The sequence below is a fragment of the Lontra canadensis genome, unplaced genomic scaffold, assembly GCF_010015895.1.
Source record: "Lontra canadensis isolate GAN:19392208 unplaced genomic scaffold, GSC_riverotter_1.0 scaffold117, whole genome shotgun sequence".
In the NCBI taxonomy this organism is placed as follows: domain Eukaryota; kingdom Metazoa; phylum Chordata; class Mammalia; order Carnivora; family Mustelidae; genus Lontra; species Lontra canadensis.
This window is the reverse complement of record NW_022631111.1, coordinates 685,468-705,893: the sequence shown is the minus strand read 5'-3', so window position 1 is coordinate 705,893 and position 20,426 is coordinate 685,468. Positions and strand designations below refer to the sequence as shown.

Sequence of the window (20,426 nt, the reverse complement as noted above, 5' to 3'; positions counted from 1 at the left end):
TCAATATTATAAATATGCCAGTTCTTTCCAAAATAATCTGTAAATTTGGTATGATTCTAATCAAAACTCATCAGTTACTTATTATGAACCTGACAAGTTGATACTAGAATTCATTTGAAAGAGAGAATGCTTACAATAGCCAGGAAATTTGAAAACGAACAGTGGAGACAGGATAAAGGTTCACAAAGCAAGAGGAATTGAAGAGGGTAACATTGGTACATGTTCCTTTCACATATGCCATTTCAAAAGACTTTATTTATTTAAAGATTTTATTTATTTCACAGAGAGAGATCACAAGTAGGCAGAGAGGAAGATAGAGAGAGAGAGAGAGGAGGAAGCAGGTTCTCCGCTGAGCAGAGAGCCTGATGCGGGACTCCATCCCAGGACCCTGAGATCATGACCTGAGCCAAAGGCAGAGGCTTAACCCACTGAGCCACCCAGGTGCCCCACATATGCCATTTCAGATCAAGTGAAGGCTAGACTATTAAATTGATGATGTTGGGATTCTTAATTTTCTATTCAGGGAAAAAAGTTTCTTAATAGAATAAAAAGCTAAGTATAACCTGTACAAGTAACAGACAAGAAGTTTATTTTTTGTTTTTTTGTTTTTTGGGGTTTTTTTGTAACAATCCCTGGTAATAGGTAAGATATAAAACGACTGATAAGTTTGACCACAAAAAATATTAAAATGCCAAAGTACAGAAGAAACACCAAGGGGGCGCCTGGGTGGCTCAGTCAGTTGAGTGTCCAGCTCTTAGTTTCTGCTCAGGTCACGATCTCAGGGTCATGGGATTGAGCTCCTGTCAGGCTCCCTGCTCAGTGGGGAGCCTCCTTGGGGATGCTCTCTGTCTCCCTCTGCCACACTCGCTCTCTCCCTTTCTCTAAAAATAAATGAATAAATCTTTAAAAAAAAAGAAAAGAAAAGAAACACCAAGTTAAAGTTGACAAGCAGTATCTTGAGTGGAAATATTTATTAACTGTGTGAATGTCAAAGGAGCGACCTCCTTGAGGCAGCCGCCCTGAGTGCCCACTATTACACCAGCAGGCAGTTCAGAAAGGGAGCGTTCTCACACTCAGTAAGCCGTCTGTCTCATTCACTTCTTAGGATGTTTACAAGCCCCGTCGGAAATACAAACGCCAGCAGGGAGCAGAAGAGCTGCTCGATGAAGAATCCCGAGTCCATGCCACACTTTTGGAATATGGCAGGTAACGAAGGAGACCCAGGCTGAAGTGTCTGTTTTATAAAGCCTTTGAAAAGAAAAGCTAATTTAGGTTGCTTCACTGAGATTAATTTGGTTGTGTTTTTTGTTTTTTACCTGATTGAATTTACTGTTTCTCACCCAAGATTTCCATCACCGGAGACTTTCCTCTCTGGGGTTGACTTACCCACATTTCTGTGGGTAGCATTCCCAAGGGTGGGGGAAGCCTGGTTTTTGCAGATCCCCTTTGGAAATGTGTGTATGACTGTGGGCCCTAGCCCTGCCCTCCTGGGGACTTGGGGTGTTTGGGGTATTTGCTGAGGCCAGCTGTAGTCTGCCCTTCATATTCCTGCCATTGGTTAAAATCTTCAGGTAAACTACAGAATCGAAAGCAGTTAACAGTAGTTTTAAGCGTTAGAGTAGTAATTTTGATTTCCCGTGAGGGATTTTCCTGAGCAGGAAGATGAAGAATTTAGAAGTATTTTGTCATTTCTTAATAACCTTTGTAATTTTTTTTAAAATACCAGTTATCTTTTATTCTCATTTTTTACTTAAAAAGCACATAAAGAAGTGCTGTTCTCATTGAATTTCTTGGTTGATCTTGGGTATTAACCTTCACTGATGTCCTGCATTTTCTACTTAGGGTGACTGATCCCTTGATGTGAGTATGTCTCCTTGTGCTTCCTTTCTTTATGCTGAGAGTGGTTGCTGTGTGTTGCCCTGTCTAGTAACCCAGCCCTCCTCCGGTGGCTGGAACTAACAGCTCTGACCCCAGCACCTCCCTGTGTGAGCATCTGAAGGCTTCCCCACTCTGAGGCACTAGAGAGAACCAGAAAGAAGTTCGGCTTCATTGGCTTAAATACTTCTCTTTCATATGGAAAACATTTCCCAAAGAAGTCGCCACCTTTTTTCTTCCTTTTTCTTTGGGAGGGAGTTGTGTGGCATCAGGTCCGTCCTTCCTAAGAGTGAAAGCTAGTGTGTTTCATTCGAAGGAAGGTGTGAGTTCTGGCCCTTAGCCAGGTCTGATGTCTTCTCCTCGCAGCTCCCCAGTTGCTGCTGTGAATTGAACTCCTCTTCCGAGTCAGGCACCACCAAGCCATCTACATAATTTGTGGGGCCCAGGATAAAATGAAAATGCAGAGCCCCTTGTTAAGAATTGCTAGCAATGACTAATTATTAGGAATTTCAGGACCACAAAGACAGCCAAGCATAGGGCCCTTCTGAGTATTGGGCCCTGAGCAGCTGGACGGGTTGTGAGTCCTGGGCCCTGGGATGGAGTTTTCCAACCAAGCCCCAGCTGTAGGTGGGCAGGTGGGGCCATACTGCCCCAGTTGAGCCATGGTGGAGAGACCACCTCTCTGGGTGTCACATGTTCCAGAGCCCAAAAATATTCAGGGAGTGTTATGGTTTTCTTAGTTTGTATTGTTCATACCTCCATTTTTTGGGCATTGTCACGGAATACTCAGATGCTCCTAGGGATGAAAAGGAGTCAAAGATTTGGTGAATTGTCTGCCTTACCAAGACCAGGCTGACAATATTTCACTATTTTTTTTTAAGATTCTCAGTTTTAAACTGGCTTTTTGGCATGTGTCATAGAGGGCAGTCATTATTGTCATGTGATTACCGGGTGACTTTAGGATGTCCGTGCCCATCCTCAGGAGTGGTTGGTGCAGTTTGGGTCCAGAGCCTGGTGAGGCTTTCTCTAGGGAAGGGAGCAATGCACAGGTTTTCTTCTGTGACTCCTCTCAAATTTGGAGCGTAAGAAAGAGCAGAGTGTATCAATGTCGATCTTGGTTCCTGTTGGTGGGGTCAGGCTACCTTCTGCTGAGTTCTGATCTTAGGGTGGGTGTTTGCTGAAGGATTTTTTTTTTTTTTTTTTTTTTTAGGAAAGAGGTTATTTTTCTCTTTTTAGCTTTCCTGATGAGGTAATGGTGAGTTTGTGAGAGGTGGGGAAGTGGATACTTAGGACCTTCTGATGGTTCAGTCACCTCAGTTCTCTTTTTTTGAGAATGGTCAAGATAGCCTCAGAAAATTTAAGAAGTAACCTGCCCAACATCAACTATTAACTACTCTTAAGAATTATTAAGAGCCTCACGCTGGGACTTGAACTCAGGTGTGTTGGACCCTGATAACGTGCTCTTATCATTAGCTACAAGTATTGTTTGAGCCTCCAGGGAAAGTTTGGCTCTGGTTTTAGGAAGACAGGCCCAGTCTTTATTGTTTGGTCTGACACTGAACAAGAAGCGAGTGGTCATTAAAACTGACAGAACAAATTGGACAAAACTTAAAGCTCCACCAAGTATGCATTTCATTCCCCCTTCTTGGGAAAGCACTCCCCTCCTTTCTGGCCATCAGACTTTCTCCTCAGGGTTTGGTCAGTACTGTCCCCTAGACAAATGGTCTTGCCCGTTAAATGAGGATTACATAATAATACACATGTGAAGAATTCTGAGAAGTTTGTCCGGTGCAGAAAACAGTGAATGTCAACTGCTAAGCTCTGTCAGCAGTAGCAACAGTTTTCAGTTCTCAAATGCCCTTAAATATGACCTGTAGATTCAAATGTGCCTCTTCTTTTAGTTCTCCTTGTCCCTGTACTCTGTACCCCTAGCACTAGCCCCCCTGAACCCCTGCTGAGAGGTCTAACCCACTCTTCCTCCTTCCCTTCCCCAGTCAAGCAAGGTGAGGCCTCCACTGGCCCTGGGATTCACCTTCCATCCTGTCTCTCCCTTTGGTGTGAACATCATGGCACCCCTGAATTGCTCATCCCCACCACCTAGGAATCCACATCCCCCATCTCTTGTCTGTGCCTCTGGTTTCCTCTGTATCTCACCTCTTGATAAGAGGGCAAGTATTTTGACTCCTGGAGTAAGAAGGTCTGAAACTCTTTGGGGTTGAAGGTTATTCATTAGCCTAGGCCCACAGTGCATCTGGCTTTGAGGTCAGTGTTCAGCTTCTTTCACCTTTTTGACTTATTTGCTGAAATGAAGTTGGACTTTGAGTCCTGTCAGCCATGCTGAAGGCCTTAAGGACTGTGTATGCCTGTTCATGTTTGGATAGATTTGTTTAAGTGTTATGATATTGGAAAAACAAGACTCACAGTTTTGATTTTAGACTTCAACAAAATTGCAATTTTATACTATTTCAGTTTTTAATGTGTCCAGTCAGCTTTTAGGAGCTAAATTAAAACACCTACCTGTGCTGTAGAACTGCCGCTGTGGGGAAATGCATTTTATGTGCAGTATATTTGACTTTGTTAAAGCCCAAGTCTCAGCCAAGTACATTTGAAGATCTAATTGGCTTTATTAAGTGATTCATGAACCCAGCAGCCTCCTATGAAGCAAGTAGAAATGAGCTTCCATGAGCTGTACAAAACAGTAGGTTTTTATAGGAAGGAGGATAGGGTAAGAAGTTACTAGCAAAAGAAAACAAAGGATTGTTTCAGTCAAGGTCACCTTCCTTTAGGGAGAAGAAAAGGAGTCTTTTTAGGTGATTACCTCATCTTCCTTTGGAGGATGGAGAGGGCCCTTATGACAGATTACCTCTGTCCAAAAAATTCTAGATAGTTTGACTTGAAATTCCACTCCTGGAGGGGTTGAAACTCTGTCTCGGTTTGCTGTCACAGCAGCAAGTGACTGTACCTTGGGCCTGTGACTCTCTCCAACAACCTGGAGGTAGAATTTTGAAACATAACCACTAGAATCCTAGCATTAGCCTTTTCCACACTATTTGAGGCCTAATTTTAGTTGCTTTGAAGTCATTCTGTTCCTTAGTAAATGAAATATGACATGACTCTCCCAACCTGTTTGTATCCTCTGTGATGGCAAGGCCTGTGACGTGCTCATGGAAGGTATCTCGTACATGCTTGTGGAATGAACGGAGAACGGGGTCCACAGTCCTTACTGTTTAGGGCGTTGCGTTTTGTTTTGTTGTGTTGTGTTTTAGGAACACTGGAGCTTTATTTAGTTGAGTTTTGTTTTTTTTGTATATATAAAAGCAGTACGTGAGTTAAAAGAAATCTAAGTTCACAGATGTACATATGTATGTCAAAACTCATCCAGTTACACTTGTTAAATACCTACAATTTAGTGTGTTTTTTTAAATTATTTTTATTAAAATATAATGTATTATTTGCCCCAGAGGTACAGGTCTGTAAATCATCAGGCTTACACAATTCACAGCACTCACATAACACATACCCTCCCCAATGTCCGTAAAGCATCCACCCTATCCCTACCCCCTACCCCCAATTCAGGGCTTTTTTATGCCCCTGTTTTGTTCAGGATTTCAGATAGTTTGATACCAGACTTAATTTGCCCTGCAGCACTTGTTTTTGAAGGTTAGTTTGTTTTCTAGAACTGTGATGTCCAGTGCTGTAGTATTAGCCATATGTGGCTGTTGAGTACTTGAAGTTTGACCAGTGTGACTCAAGAACAGAATTTTAATTTTAATTAAGTTACATTTAAAGACTCATACTTGATTTAGTTATTGGGAAAAGTTTAAGTTTAAAGTAATTTGAATATGTGAACCTACTAATTTAACGTTATCTATTTGGCTCTCATTCCATTTTTTTTAGACTAGGCTGTTCTAGAAGATGTTCTTGATGTTAAAGATCAAGTGTGAGGTGTAGGAAGTGAGGAGGTAAAGTGGGCGGTGAGAGGCCAGAGTTCTGTTGGTGCTGACAGGGTAGGACATCAGCGGGGCTGGTGGCTCAGAGCTAACACAGGGAAAGGTGGGAACAAATTAAAGCATCTGGTAGCACCGATCCCGGACTGGCCTTTGTGAGGAAGGGGCAGGGCAGACAGGGCAAGAGGAGAGGGAGTTGGGAGGGCAGAGCAGCACACCTGTGAAAGATAAAAGTGAAGTAAATGCTTGTAGCAGAAAGAAGGTGAAGCATCCCCTTGTTCTTTGTGAGGGATGCTAGGCCAGACAGGGATACATGTTCTCCTGGTGAAGCTCAAACAACATGGAAGTCTCCCAGAGACATCTTGGCCAGTGAACGTAATGAGGCAGGCATTAATAGGCAACCGAGGACAGCTCTTTGTCCTGGAAGCCTTGTCACCATGTCACATGGAGAAGGAGAGTTTTAGAAAAATCAGCTGGACTCTACTCATTCAGCATCCATTGACTGAGTACCTACTATGTGCCAGGCACTGTTCTAGGTGCTGGGGATACAAAAGTCAGTGGAGCTGTCTGAACCACGCTGAGTGAAGAAGCCAGTCACAGAAGGCCACCCAAGGTTCTGTGTATATGATATGTCCAGAACAGGTGAATCCCTCAAGACGGAAAATCAATTAATGGGATTTGAGATGAGCTTCTGATAGCTATGGAGTTTCTTTCTGGAGTGATGGAACTATTCTGGAATTACATAGTGGTGATGGTTGCACAAATAGTGAATCCGCTAAAAGACCACTGAAGTGTATAGTTTCGAATGGTAAATTTTATGTGATACGAATCATATCTCAGTTTAAAAAACTATTTAAAAAAAAATGAGTGAAGTACTCCTTCCAGGAGTGCAATAGACAGATTTGTAGGATCAGATGTAATTATTGTAGCCCTTGGGATGAGCACACTGGTGCCTAACCCAGGCCGTTGGGCGGTCAGAAGCTTCTTCCCAAAACCTCTGTCTTTACGAAGGAGTAGAAGAGGCAGGAACTGAGTCACTCACATTGAGTTGCTTACTGCTTTATTTGGAAAATCCAAAAAGTTCTGGCTCCTTAGATGAGGCCTCTCTGTCTGAGGGTATGTCGTCTGCCCTAATGGTCTCCACAGACTAGACCAAGGACACCCAAGGTACAAGGTTACTTCTAGGCATGGGGAACTGTGGTGAGATCCTCTATTGGTCAGGGATCGCTGGGTGAGAACACAAACCCTCCAGCTAGTTCCAGCAGAAGGGGTTGACTCCATGGATCCTTGGGAACTTTTGAGAGGTGGGATCCAAACTGGGTGGGGTCCCTGCCCAAGCAGCACATCAGAACCGGGCAAGGATGCTGCTTCTGCCTCCACCGTGAGGAAGCTAGCTAGTGGCCTAAGGGGTTGGGATGCCAGCATCATGGCTACTCACAAAGAAACCACGCCACTTCAGCCGGAATCAGGATGCCACTGCCACAGCTGCTGGCCCCAGAACCAGGTTACCTCTGTGACCCACACAGCACAGCATACCTCTCTCCTCAGCTGGCTGCTGCTCATTCACATGGCCGGGAAGTGCCCCTGATTGCTGGAGCTCAGGGTAGCATTCGCAGCCCTGGTTGCACTCCAGTGTAGAAACTAGAGTTTCTGGGAGCTCCTGGCTGGCTCAGTCCGCTAAGCGTCTGGCTCATGATTTCGGTGCAGGTCATGATCTCAGGGTTATGAAATCGAGCCCTGTCTTGGGCTCCACACTCAGTGTGGAGCCAGCTTGAGAGTCTCTCTCTCCCTCTGCCCACTTAAAAAAAAAAAGAAAGAAAAAGAAACTAGAGTCTTTTGTTTCCCAACCTCTGCAGTATAGGGAGTTGCCTCAGACATTGTGAAATGAATGCACAGAATCTGCCTCAGGGCCTTTCAGAAACTGTGTGGACACTCCGAATTTACCTTTAGTCAGCTGCACTTGTCTGTACATTTATGCCAAATGAAGGGGCACACTGTGCCCAGCTGGAACTCTGGGGTTTCTCCAGTTATATGACAGCCTCCCCCAAGGCCGGGTGATGTTTTGGCTTCTGGATTCCCGCATGTTCTTCCACTTCTGTTCAGTTTATTTGTTCAGCGTGCACTGGAAATACAAAATGTAAAAGGAGCTCCCATGCCCTCCGGGAAGAGGGTACAGACAGGCACACAGACTGTTGGACGTGCTTGCCGTCAGAGGCGGGGGGCGGGGGGACAGGGCACAACAGAGGTGGGGTGGATTGGCCCAGGCAGACTGTCCTTCGTGGGCCATGCTTCAGAGAGGAGGGGGCTTGAGAGCGGAGGTGTGGGCGCGAATGGAAAGCAGGAGAACAGCCCATGTGTGCACAGCGGTCTGCCAGGCAGGGACCACATGGGAACATGGCAGGTGAGAAGGTGAAGCTAAGGGGTTGCTAGGCAGAGCTGCAGAAGGGAAGCCCTAGCGAAGGTGCCCCGGAGGGAAGAGGCCTGCCATTGACGTGTGCAGATGAGGCTGCTGGGGAGCCAGAGAGGGAGTGAGGAGGAGTGGGAGTGCGGTGAGCCTGGAGGCCAGTGCACCACCCCAGCCAGTGAGGCCCAGCCTGAGCAAAGGCGGAGCAGGCATCCTTCCTTTGCTTTTCTTAAATGGCTGCATGTACCTTTATCTCTTTAGAAACTGCTTGAAGGTAAGTGAGGTGTGGTGTTTTGCATCATGCTTTCTGTTTCAGGTTGAATGGTTTGCATATTGCTATACTTGCTTTAAAAAAAAAAAAAAAGAACCTAAAAATAAACTAATTTAAACTAAAGTGCTTTTGTGAGTTTCTTTGAATTTAAGGTTGCCTAAAGTGAACACGTAACATTGTTGGCATCATGCTTGGGCGACGTTGGAGACTGAAAAATATGCCAGACTCCAGGTTCTGAATGGAACCATTAGGGAGCATCCTTACCCCGAGCAAACACACTCGCATTTGTTTATACAGAAGGTCTTAAGGCTTTTAGCTTAAACTTTGGGCCTGAAATACAGCTCCTGATTCAGGGAGTAATGGCTGCACTTAAAAAAGAACATTGCACTGTGTTCCCTTCTAGAGCCCCCGTTCATAGTGTTCGCGTGGAAAGTAGAATGGCTGGCCCTTCATTCAAAAACAGTGGACTATGTCTGTGGTTTGGCACTTAAAACATTTTCTCCAGTTACCATAAGGCTTAAATTTTCTTTGGTGCTTTTCATATAAAAATCCAACCAAAATGCATTTGACCACATTGGTGTGATTTTCGAATAGTAATTGAACTTCCCTTTTTTGTGGCCTGCAGGAGATATGGATTTAGCCGCCAGAGCAAAACAGAGAAGGTAAGAAAAGCATAGATAATGGGAGAGAACATTGGAGAGATGGAAGTGCCCCTCCCCTTTGCCTCTGTCTGATGCTGATGGGCTCTGGGCTTAGCAAGAATGGGGGGTTGCGGCTCCGCAGTGACCCGGGCTCCCGTTCCTGGGCAACCCGGGTCGGTGGGGATGTGGCAGCTGCCTGGGGCCACTGCATCTCCCTCGTACTAGCTGCGCACTGCCACCCTCATGGGCCAGGGAGCTGAAGCAGCAGCCTCATGGAAGGGCTAGAAGTCATGGCCCCAGAGACAACCAGCTGGGCTCTCCTAACTCCAGAGGTGTGAAGATGAAGCGTGCTGCAGGGCCCTGGGCACTCCCTGCTGGAGGAGGGAGACCCTAGACAGGTGTGAGCAGGGTGCTGCCAGTGATGTAGAACACAGCCCCATGTTGCAGGCCTGCCCTAAGACAGCCTAGTGTGGAGAACTCAGGGAGGTTGAGGTGGGAGTTCTAACTTCACACGGCAGTCTCAGAAACCTCCCATAATGTATGTGTTTACTAACGAGCCTTGGCCATCAGCTGCAGGGCAGGCATGTGCATCTTACAGTGCCAGACCCCGTACTGTGTCTGAGCGCCTTTTTGCAGGGCTCTGCATGTCCTTTCTTCATTTACTTCCCTGAGCAACTCAGTGAGGAAGACACTACCTTTTTTCAGAAAAGCTGAGGTCAGAAAGCTGTGAGGCTCAGAGAGGCTCTGGGATTTGTCCACAATCACGCAGGCCCCTCAAGGGAAGTAATAAGAATCTGAACCCAGGTCTGTGGGACAGCAAAGCCTGTGCTCTTAACCACTGCCTTTTAAATAATGGAATGCTGACTAAAGTTGTTGTTGGCTCTTAAAAAGCAGAGTCCTATAGTTTGAGATCCATGGGTACTCTTTTTTTCACTCATTCCCCATCAAACACCCAAGAGTTCCTTGCATAGGACACTTCCTCTCTCGGCTCTGTTCTCCTGCCACCCCACCTCTGTCCAGAACCCCGATTCTTCCAGGAGGCCTGCCTGGCTCTCAGCCTCCTGCGTTATGTGGTGATTGCTGTCTCAGTCAGCAGAGGGCACGGAGAGTGGCTAGGAGCGTGTGTGCCGAAGGCAGGCTGGCTGGTTTCAGATCCCGTCTCTGTATGACTTCGGACAGTGTACTTACTCACTGTGCCTCAGTTCACGGCATCTGTGAAGGAGGGGCGGTCACTGTACCCCCTCACAGCGTTGGTGGGGAGAATGACTCATCACGCAGGAGATACTGAATAAGCATGAGCTGTTTTATCAGGGGCAGTGGTAGTTCAGGGCAGCCAGTCATTGAGTAGGTTACCTTCATTTTCAGTCTTCTCATTATTTAATTTTGCAACTGTTGTATTTTTATTTTTAACTAGTCATTTCCTCCAAAGCAAGGGTTTTCTGGATTTGTGTATGTCAGGTGGCATCTGATACATAATAAGAATTTGATGTGTACGTTCAATTTGGCATGTAATTTAGTCTGAAAAGAATGTCTGTGCATATAGTTATTGGGTGTATTAATTATGGTTGGAAAAGTTATGCGATGCCCATTAAATGGTATTCACTTTGGGCTTGTCTACAAATACAGATACAGGTTTCCTCTACTATCCCAGAATAGAGTAGCTGTAAAGCCTTTTATAAGTCAAAATGGTATAAAGCAAAGAAGCAATTGCCATCAGTTTATATGAAAAAATTTGTGAGCATTCCTAGATCCAAAAAGTTAAGTCTTAGGCTTTTCTGATACAAGCCTTGCCAACAGACACACAAAATAAATTGAGACAAAGCACAGATGCTTGGATACAGTTTGAAGTTCTTGCAGCTTGATGCTGAGATGCTGAATGTTGTTCCCAGGGAAGGAGCTCAGCAGCCCGCTTTCACTGCCCAGGTTACACACTCCCTCCTAATGGCTCACAGCTAAATGAACGCCGAAAACTGTTTTTGCTTTCACCTTTTTTTGTAAAAGCGAAAATCCTTTTCAGATTTCTTTCGGTCAGCAACAACAGTTACTAATAGGGGTCTTTTGTAAAAGCAAAGTGGCCTAACATGAGTTTTCGAAAGCAGGGGATACCTATATCCCCCGCAGTTAGGAGCTCACGGTGTTCCCTGGGGTCAGTTACAGGCAGGTTATAGAAAAGCCTTCTAGAATTGGGTTGGTCTAAGGCAGCCTGAGACTGCCAGTTCTCTTTTTCAATCCAAGAGGACCCTGATATCCAGAGAAGGTAAGCCTGCAGTCGCCCTGCTGGCAGGTGGCGAACATGGAACTAAAAGAGCAAGCTCTCTAGACTTGCAGTGCAGTTTTGAGAAGCCGCAGGTCATGCAGGTGTCTTGAGCATGGCGGTGGGTATATTTAGAGCCTGAGGCTGGGTCCAGAGCCAGAAGCTAGATCACCAGGTGAAGTAATTCGATTTTTATCCTTCAGGCCAGTGGTTTTTAAACTTTGTTGGCTACTCTTAGCAGTAAGAATTCTATTTTTCATCATGATTCAGTACACACACAGACAGCTCCAAAATAAAGGTTTCACAGAGCAGTGCCTAACCCTTTACTATGTGTAAAGCACTTTAATGTGTCCTGTTCTCTTATTTTTGTGTAATGTCTATAGATGTTGGCCATACCTGCTAAAGGACTTGCATGTCCCCCAGTGGGTCTCAAGTGGCCGTTTGAAAAACACACTCTGTTAGGCAGTGATTTGCTCTTGAAGGGGTTACGGCAGGGAGGAGACCCAGTCAAAGGAGGAGTCTGGCAAATGCATGCGACCTGATAGGCATTGAACCAGCAAGCAGTACAGCAATGGAGTGAGGCCGGGTCAAAGCCCGGACCTTGACCTGCTCAGTCTGTGGTAGGACTGGAAGCTCAGGTCTCTGGATTCCCCACTCTTTGGCAGGGACTGGTTCACCTTTCCAGATCTGCATATTGTCCTTCACAGATCTGTGCCCCTTTGCGTTGTCATCCTTTCTCCACTGAGTCTTCATCTCCAGGGCCCAGCTATTTTTGCATCTTCCCTTCCAGGCCGAGGACAAGAAGACGGTCCTTCCCGCAGGGCTGTCGGCTGCAGAAAAAGCTGATGCCCATGAGGAAGATGAGCTTCAAGCTGCTGAAGAGGTGTGTGACCCGTGTAGGTCCCCTGGGGTTTCTGTTTCAGTCATCTGGGGAGAAATTGTCCCTTCATCCCCAGCTTTGCAAAACAGCCAGCTGCCTCCCACACCCCACTGCTGTTAGCTGGTCTCTCGTACCCTTTCCAGTTTCCTTTCCTCACCCCTTCCCCCATGAGCCTCACTAGAGAGAACAAGTAAATAACCTTGGATTGCACCACAAAGGTCTGTGTAGACCCGTCACAGAAGCCTTACGTACTGGGGTCCACTCATTGCTACTTCTCTCCATTCTTCTTCCAGCAGCGTATCCAGTCGTTGATGACCAAGATGACCGCCATGGCGAATGAGGAGGTGAGGGGGGCATTGTGTAGTTGGCGCCATGTGGAGGTGGGGATGTGGAACCGCCCTGTGCTACTCCAGGGGGCCTCCTCCTAGAGGGACCCCCTTCATCAGAGCCCTGTCTTTTTAGCAGTCAGTGCTTCCTCTTTCCTTAGGGTCTTTTAGGAAGCTTTCTCCCAGTGCGTAGTGTTGCCGTCCATGGAAACCTCTGGGGATCTGTAAGATCTGTGAGAGTGGGATGTCCCTGCTGGGATGGCATCACAAGGACCTCTGTAGAGGAGCCGTGGTTCAGCCCTGCCTCTCCACAACCACCCATGCCAGAAGAACCCTCGTCCTTCCCACTCCATCTGCTTAGAAAATACAACACCACATTTTTCATTGGTCTTTCCAGACCTCAGGGCCTGTCCAAAAGGTTTAACCAAGGGCTTTGAAAGGATCCCTCCTTTTTAGGGCAGGAAAAGCCTGTGGCAGTAATGAGGTATTTGGAGAGCTCTAAGATTCCTGTTTCTGTCCCATGTGTATTTTTTTTCCCCCCTCAGTTCTAAGACTTCCAGGTTCCTCTGCTCAGGAAGAGACCCTGAATGGGGTATTTGGGGTAAAGAATGATTTCCCAGGGATACCCAGGGACCAGGAAGAATCTGGCACAATCACCTGAATGACTCACATGATAGAGAGATGGCTTACCATTTGCCCAAGGCTTGTTTTCCTCTTTCCTTGTTGATAGATACCTAAACAAAGCCCAGAGTATTCCCCCTCCTCCCTGGGAGTATTATCTGTTTTTGCTATACGACTCAGAGCATTCAGATTTCCAGTTCTGTGAAAGACAAGGCATGGCCTTAAGAAACCCCCTTCCCTGTGACTGCAGAGCCGCCTCACTGCCAGCTCCGTAGGCCAGATCGTGGGACTCTGCTCCGCCGAGATCAAGCAGATCGTGTCCGAGTACGCAGAGAAGGTATGTGGGGGCCCGGCTGGAGTCTTAGCCTCAGGTCATGCCCCCAGGATCTCTCCTGTGTCCCTATACCCTTCCATATCATTGATGGAGTCACGTTGTAATTCACCAGCGACATTTGTTGGAAACATGCACGCCATGCAAAGCCATCAGCATTTGTCCATTAGCTCAGTTAATTTTCTTCTGCAGTGCCTATTTTTCTATACATATAAAGAGAAAACCTGTTTCTCAGAGCAAGGATCACATCTGATAAATTGACGTCCGAGGTATAGCATAGGCATTTTTCCTTCTCTACCAGGCTTCTTATAACTCGGGCTCAGTTTGGTGATTGGGTCGAAGAATAAGCTTTTGCCACTTAGGAGACAAACCCCATAACTCAGCCAAGCCCAAGGCAAAATTTTTTGTTCCACTTTATTAAAAGGGTATAGAATGAGCTAAAGCCTGAAAGCTATATTTCAGTGTTAGATTTTTTTCTATCCTAAGAATAGGCAGCAGGACCTTGACTATTTCAGGGAGATGGTGATTAATCATTTTGCACATAACTGATTCTGGTCCGGCTGAGATGTAGTATTGGTGAAATCAGATTTACAGGGCATTGTTTCACATCCTTCCTTTCCCGGCCATACTCAAGTCCATCCCCCTAAAACGTTGATGTGTATTAAAGCATCCAGCTTTGCTTTCCCTGTCTCAGAAGCCTTGACGACAAATTAGTTCTGCTCCAGCCCTCCGTGCAATATTCTTCTCAGGTGATTTTGCACAGATGATGTACTTGGGGAAGGGATGTCTCCTGAAACTGAGAGTTAGGACCTTCTGTAAACACAGCAGAGGGTCACCTCCCACCAATGAGAGGTCTTTGAGCAATAAAATGAGTAAAATGGCTTAGAAAGTCCGGGGGTGTGATTCTCATGTTTCCCCTACCCGCTACCCGCCAAGTCAGTGCTTCTTAATATGGGTTTTCTAATCCAACTTTCATGGAGTCCAAAGTGTCCTCTGATTCAGTCTGCCACTGAGGAAAGATGACAGTAGTCAAAGTGTCCTCAGAGATTTGACTGGAAAAGGACTTAGATAATCCTTAAAGTTACAGATCAGCTTAAAAGCCTTGAAAGTGTAATTGAGGAGAACGATTTATACATTGCCCCAAAAAGGAAGTTTCTTGATTGGTGGTCAGCACACAATTGGATGGCACTTGCCTTTATGTTGCCACATAGCATTGCTGAATCCAGTTTTTTAAAAAAGACAACTAGAAGATGGGGTACTCACTGCAGGGGCCCTGACTTTTGTCTTCATACTCACCCACTGCCGGTGGATAAGAGCTCAGATTATTTTAAGAAGGAAACCAAGCAGGCTGACCCTCCTTTGTTGGTCGTATGCCTCTCCTTGCCTGGGAGTCCTGAAGCTTACCTCTTTCCCCAGTCAGCTCTGCATGTCCATGTCTCCTTTTAGGTCTGTTATCCCCTGAACTTTTCCCTCCTCACCCTTGTACTGTGATCTGTACCCATGACCAGTGACTACAGTCTCTACCTACATTCCATTCTGCCAGAAAGGAGTGACATCGGAAGCAGTTTGGAACCAGTGTCTTTCCAAGGACATAGGTGATTAAACTGCTCATGAAGAATTAGAGGTTCAGGGTTCACCACTTGATTGTGTTTTTTTGCATTATGTATGTAGATCATACAGCGTTAAAGGTAATGCTTTTTTAAATTATATCCTACTAATCTTATTCCCATATCAGAGTCATCTCACATTTGCATATTACCCTCCAGGGTTGGTCCCACATCTCCATGGTGGTTCCTAGTTGCAGCCATCAGGTAGGGCATCAAGAGGTAGGGTGGTACAGTTAAAAAGACAGCATTTGAAGTCATGTCTTGGTTCATATCTGTCTCCTCTACGTCCCAGCTGTATGACCTTGACCAATTTATTTAACCCCTCTTTGTCCTCCTATCTCCCTATGTAAAATGGAGATAATACTACTTCGCTGTCAGGATTTTGTGAAGATTAAGTGAAATGTGACTAAATACCTAAATAGTGTCTGGCACGTGAGAGCTTTTAGCTGATACTCACCTTCATTTGCTTTTTTATAGTCTGCATTTTTTTTTTGTCATGTCGAATCCTAAACATTTTATATGTTTCTAGCCTTTGCACTTATTTGAATACTAGATAATCCATGTGTTAATACAGCCCATTTCCTCAGACATTTCTCTGTTCGACTTTTCAGTTGTCTGTGTCTGCCACTGTGGATAATGCTGTCGTAAACTGAGCAGATAGTTTCTACTAAGAGGTTTTTTTTAGGAGTTGGGTGTTGGGTTATCTCTCTTTGTTGCTTTACAAATAAGTTGTAACAACATAAAATACTGTCAGTGATAAAGGGGCTTCACCATGGCCCCACATTTCCAGCTTTGTTCATTTTTTTTTCATTTGTCTAACTTGCTACTTTAGTAGTACCTCTTTGCACCCGAGAGGATGGGCCATGGTTCCATGTTTTTGTTTGCTCTATTTTGTACTATATAAATTGTTATTACCTGTACTCATTTATCTTTTGGATATGTGATATTTTTCATATAAATTTGAATACAGTCTATATTCTAGATTTATATATTTCATCACTAAAGTATTTCTTGGCTGTTCTTTTTTTTTTTAATATACAGTAAGTTAGCCACCATACAGTACATCATTAGTTTTAATGTAGTGTTCAGTGATTCATTAGTTGCATATAACACCCAGTGTTCTTTTATTTTTTGGATTGCCTTTCATTATAAACAAGGAATTTGTACGTAAATCCATGGATCTTTTTATTATTGTTTCCAGGTGACAGGGTCATCATCTTTCCATGGATCCAATAAGTAATCCATTACATTTCAGTTCATCTTTTACTGATGATGTTTAATTCTTTAACTTATGTGGAGTTCACTTTTATTTATTCTAAAATGGGATTCATGCCGATTTTCCTCCTCCTATCCACTCTCCTAATACCATTTATTCATAATTTTTTATACTTACTGGGAGATAGCTTATCGTATTTTTGTGGTTTTTATCTAATTTAAACTGTTGATGGACTCTTTCTTACTTTATTGGTTTATACTCCTCTAATTTTATGCAAGTTCCATGGTGAAGTTATGTTTGGCTTTGTTGTAGTTGTTAGCTTTATTGTTTGCTCCTGTTTTATCAGTGGCCTCCCACCAGAGAGCATGAGGAACACAGTTGTCGCTGAACAGCCGGGTTTATTGCTGGTGCTGGTGGGGGAGACTGCACGAGTGGGCAGCCATGCGACATCTCAGTAAGGAAGCATTAGGAAAGACTTACCATGGGATTCTGGCTTGTTTTAGGTGATTTGTGGGAAGGACCAAGAAAGTAGGGCTTTGCTGTCTGTTGGATGTTTTAAGGGAGGACGATCCTATAAATGAGTGTCTAAATAAATTTAATAAGATGGGGGAATGAAAAAAATTAAAAAGATGAGGTAATGAATCAAGGTTAAAGCTGTGTACTATTATTAGCCAGCATAGGGGGATGTTTGGTCATTTTTGCAATTTGAACAATGACGAGATTTTGTCCATGTTCAGACATGATTACGGAATGCTCATGTCTTTCCCTTCATCTTCAAGACATTGTGTGATGTTGACATTCTTTAGAATTACCTATGTTAAGCACCAAGACCTAGGTTGTGCAGGGCAGCTCCCAGCAACATCGAGGTCTTGCCGAGAAGGCCAGGTTGGCTCTCAGATGCCAGAGGCTGCTTTACTTCTCCTCTGCTTATTCATACATTTAGTTATCTACTGCTACACATCAGTATTACAACAAAGGTGGTAGCTTAAAACAACACACACTTATTTTTTTTAAGATTTTATTTATTTATTTGACAGAGATTACAAGTAGGCAGAGAGGCAGGCAGAGAGGAGTAAGCAGGCTCCCTGCTGAGCAGAGAGCCCGATGTGGGGCTTGATCCCAGGACCCTGAGACCATGACCTGAACCGAAGGCAGAGGCCTTAACCCACTGAGCCACACAGGTGCCCCAACAACACACACTTATTATCTCACAGTAACTGGGGGTGAACAGTTGAGCCCAGATTAGCAGGATTTTTTTGTTTAGGGCTCTCACAAGTGAAGGTGCTGCCCGGGTCTGCTTTCTTACCTGAGGCTCCGCTGGGGCACGATCCACTTCTAAGCTCATGTGGTTGTTAGCAGGATTCAGCCTGTTGGCTAAAGTCCTCAGCTCTTGCTGGCTGCTGGCTAGTGGCTGCCCTCAGTTCCTTGCCATGTGGCCTTCCCCAAATTGCCACTTGTTTGATCAAAGCCAGCAAGGGAGAACACCTCCTCATAGGCTAGACATTGTAGTTCTGTGTAACAGCTAGGTGCATGCACTTACATATATCCCATCACTTCGCTGTTTTCTGGTTAGAAGCAGGTCACAGGTCCCATCCACATTCAGGGGATGGGCTTACACGAAGGCCTGAACACCAGGAGGCAGAGGGGATAGGGCTTTCCTAGGGTTGTCCACCACACTGTTTGGTTTTCGCTTTAATCTTACTGCCATGGGGCGCCTGGGTGGCTCAGTGGGTTAAGCTGCTGCCTTCAGTCATGATCTCTGGATCCTGGGATCGAGTCCCGCATCGGGCTCTCTGCTCAGCGGGGAGCCTGCTTCCCTTTCTCTCTCTCTGCTTACTTGTGATCTCTCTCTGTCAAATAAATAAATAAAATCTTAAAAAAAAAAAAATCTTACTGCCATGAATTGGGCTGATACCAGGCACTGGCAATTATCTAAAGTCCATGCACTCACCTTTAGGGTTTCTGTAACGAATCCCTTGGAAGTGGAGATGGGATTGAGGGATGCCCCAAAGGGAGGCCTTCAGAGGTTTCTTGTAAGAAACCCAAATTAATCTGGTAACAGGATGGATTTCTGCTTAGTGAAGAAAAGGGACAAGATAGTTTTGGGAGTATGAAAGAGTGAAAATGATTATGTGAGCAGGCAGTGAATCGAACAGCTGGCCTGGTGCTTGGAAAGCTGACAGGCATTAGGATATAAAAAATGTGGGAAAACACATGTGCAGGCTTCTCTTTGATTTGTAAAGTTCACAAGTTCTTCTAACAGTGTAACATGATAAATAACCCATGTGTTTCAAAGCAAGCCTCTGAGATATGTAACTCAATTTAATATGGTTCCTGTAAAGCAGCAGGGAAGAGGAATGTGAAGAAGCTCCCAGATATATAATTCATGATTCATGTAGGCTCTCGGCCAAAGAGCACCGTCTCCCTTCTTTTCCAAAGGGTAATGCCCTTTCCAGAATGCGCTAGATGAGACACTGCTGTGCTTTTTGGTGTTGATGTCTAATACACTCGCTGCATCTTAGCATTCATTTTTATAGGGAAGGAGAGTCTGTGACTGTCATTTGCAGAACACTAAAAAGCTTGACTGTCCAAAACCCACTTCTGCTCTACGATCCTGCACTAGCTGGTGTCAGAAGAAGGGGAAGGAAGCTGAGCCAAGGAAGTAGCCAGGTCCCCTAGAAGGACAAGAAGGGACTCTCCCTAATGCCGCTTACTAACGAACCCTGTATCATTTCAACCACTTTAATACGTGACAGCCAGCTAAATCATTCCTTCGTCAGCATCTTCCTGAGATAGAATCTTAAAACATTTTGTTAATCTAGAAGAACATTTCTGCCTTAGGGAATCAGAAGAGTCTATCCTGAGTGCCTTCTCTGTGATCAGTGCCTTGTATGTGATGATCTCGTGAATTCTCAAAGCAGTGTGCTGCCTCCTTGCATATAATCCTCTGCCTTCCTTCATCATTGTACTTCCTCACGTGCAGCTGAAACTCTCTGTTCATGTGTATGTGGACCACGTTTTGCTCCTCTCTGCAACCTCAGAGCAAGGACCTGGCAGTGTTGGTGTTCAGTATGTAACCGTGTGATGTTATATCCATTTTGCAGATGAAGACACTAAAGGGTTGAGTCACTTGTCCGGTATCACATAGCTAAGAAGTTCCAGGTTTGCATACAGGACTGTCTGACTTTGAAACCTGTCTCCTTGGCAAAGTAGAGTGTCTGTAGGGGCAAGCCATTGTCCTTTGCCGTCATCCTTCTCATCCACCTTCCAGGCTTGGAGTGACAGACCTCTTTAGATTCTGTCACTGTCCAGCTGCCTACCTTAGGCTAAGTAGACAGAAGCCAGGTCATGTTGGGAACTAGCCACAGAAATAAGCAAAATGAAAATGGTGTGGCCCAGGCACTCACACGCAGTCACACCTGTGCTGCTAAAAGCTGTGGAAGTTTCTATTTGGGGTGTGTGCATGTGTGGTTTTTCATATCACTTTTATAACCTTTAGATGAATTTTAAGCCATCAAAGGACTTATTTGTGGAAGAAATTTTTTTCTTAATAGGTTTTGGAAATGTTCCTTTCTGGCAATTAAGAAATTCTGGCACCGTTGTTTCTGAACTTTTGATTCTAAGGCCCATTCTCTGGCAGTTAATTGGAAGCCCAGACGGTCTTGAAGTTATGTCTTACAGGAGCACCTGGGGGGTGGGGAGGGCTCAGGTAATTGAGCTGGGTGTAGCCGAAAAGAGGTCATGGCCAGGGTATGGTCAGGAATGCACATATAAAAACACAAAGGAAAGTAAGTCCCCTCTAGAGAATGCAGACAACCACATTTGATTAGAGTGGATTTTGTCCCACTTGTCCTTGTCCCTCTCCTCTGTGATAATTTATATATCACTATGATGCAAAACCACATGCCTCCTAATTTCCATGCTCGCTAACCTGGACAGTACGCATGTAGGAGCCTTTTGTTTGCAAGGACTGGAAGCTGCCCGTAATGGTATAAGCAAAAAGGGAGTGTTTATCAGCTGTCATATCTGGGAAGTTGGTGAATGCAGGGGTCC

General features: G+C 45.0%; 1 protein-coding gene across 4 annotated transcripts in view; it reads left to right on the top strand.

Moving 5' to 3' along the window:
- The window catches only part of CCDC93 (coiled-coil domain containing 93), an 86,130-nt gene that overhangs the window by 28,493 nt on the left and 37,211 nt on the right, over window positions 1–20,426 (top strand). For 3 of the 4 annotated variants that reach the window (XR_004380687.1, XM_032840923.1, XM_032840918.1), the window contains exons 7-11: window positions 1,106–1,206; window positions 9,123–9,159; window positions 12,183–12,275; window positions 12,566–12,616; window positions 13,470–13,556. Coding sequence is in view for 3 of the 4 variants with exons in the window: in XM_032840923.1 (XP_032696814.1) it covers window positions 1,106–1,206; window positions 9,123–9,159; window positions 12,183–12,275; window positions 12,566–12,616; window positions 13,470–13,556 (369 nt within the window). In the remaining variant the exon portion in view is untranslated. The remainder of the gene's footprint in view (window positions 1–1,105; window positions 1,207–9,122; window positions 9,160–12,182; window positions 12,276–12,565; window positions 12,617–13,469; window positions 13,557–20,426) is intronic. The other variant, XM_032840919.1, reaches the window with a different exon arrangement.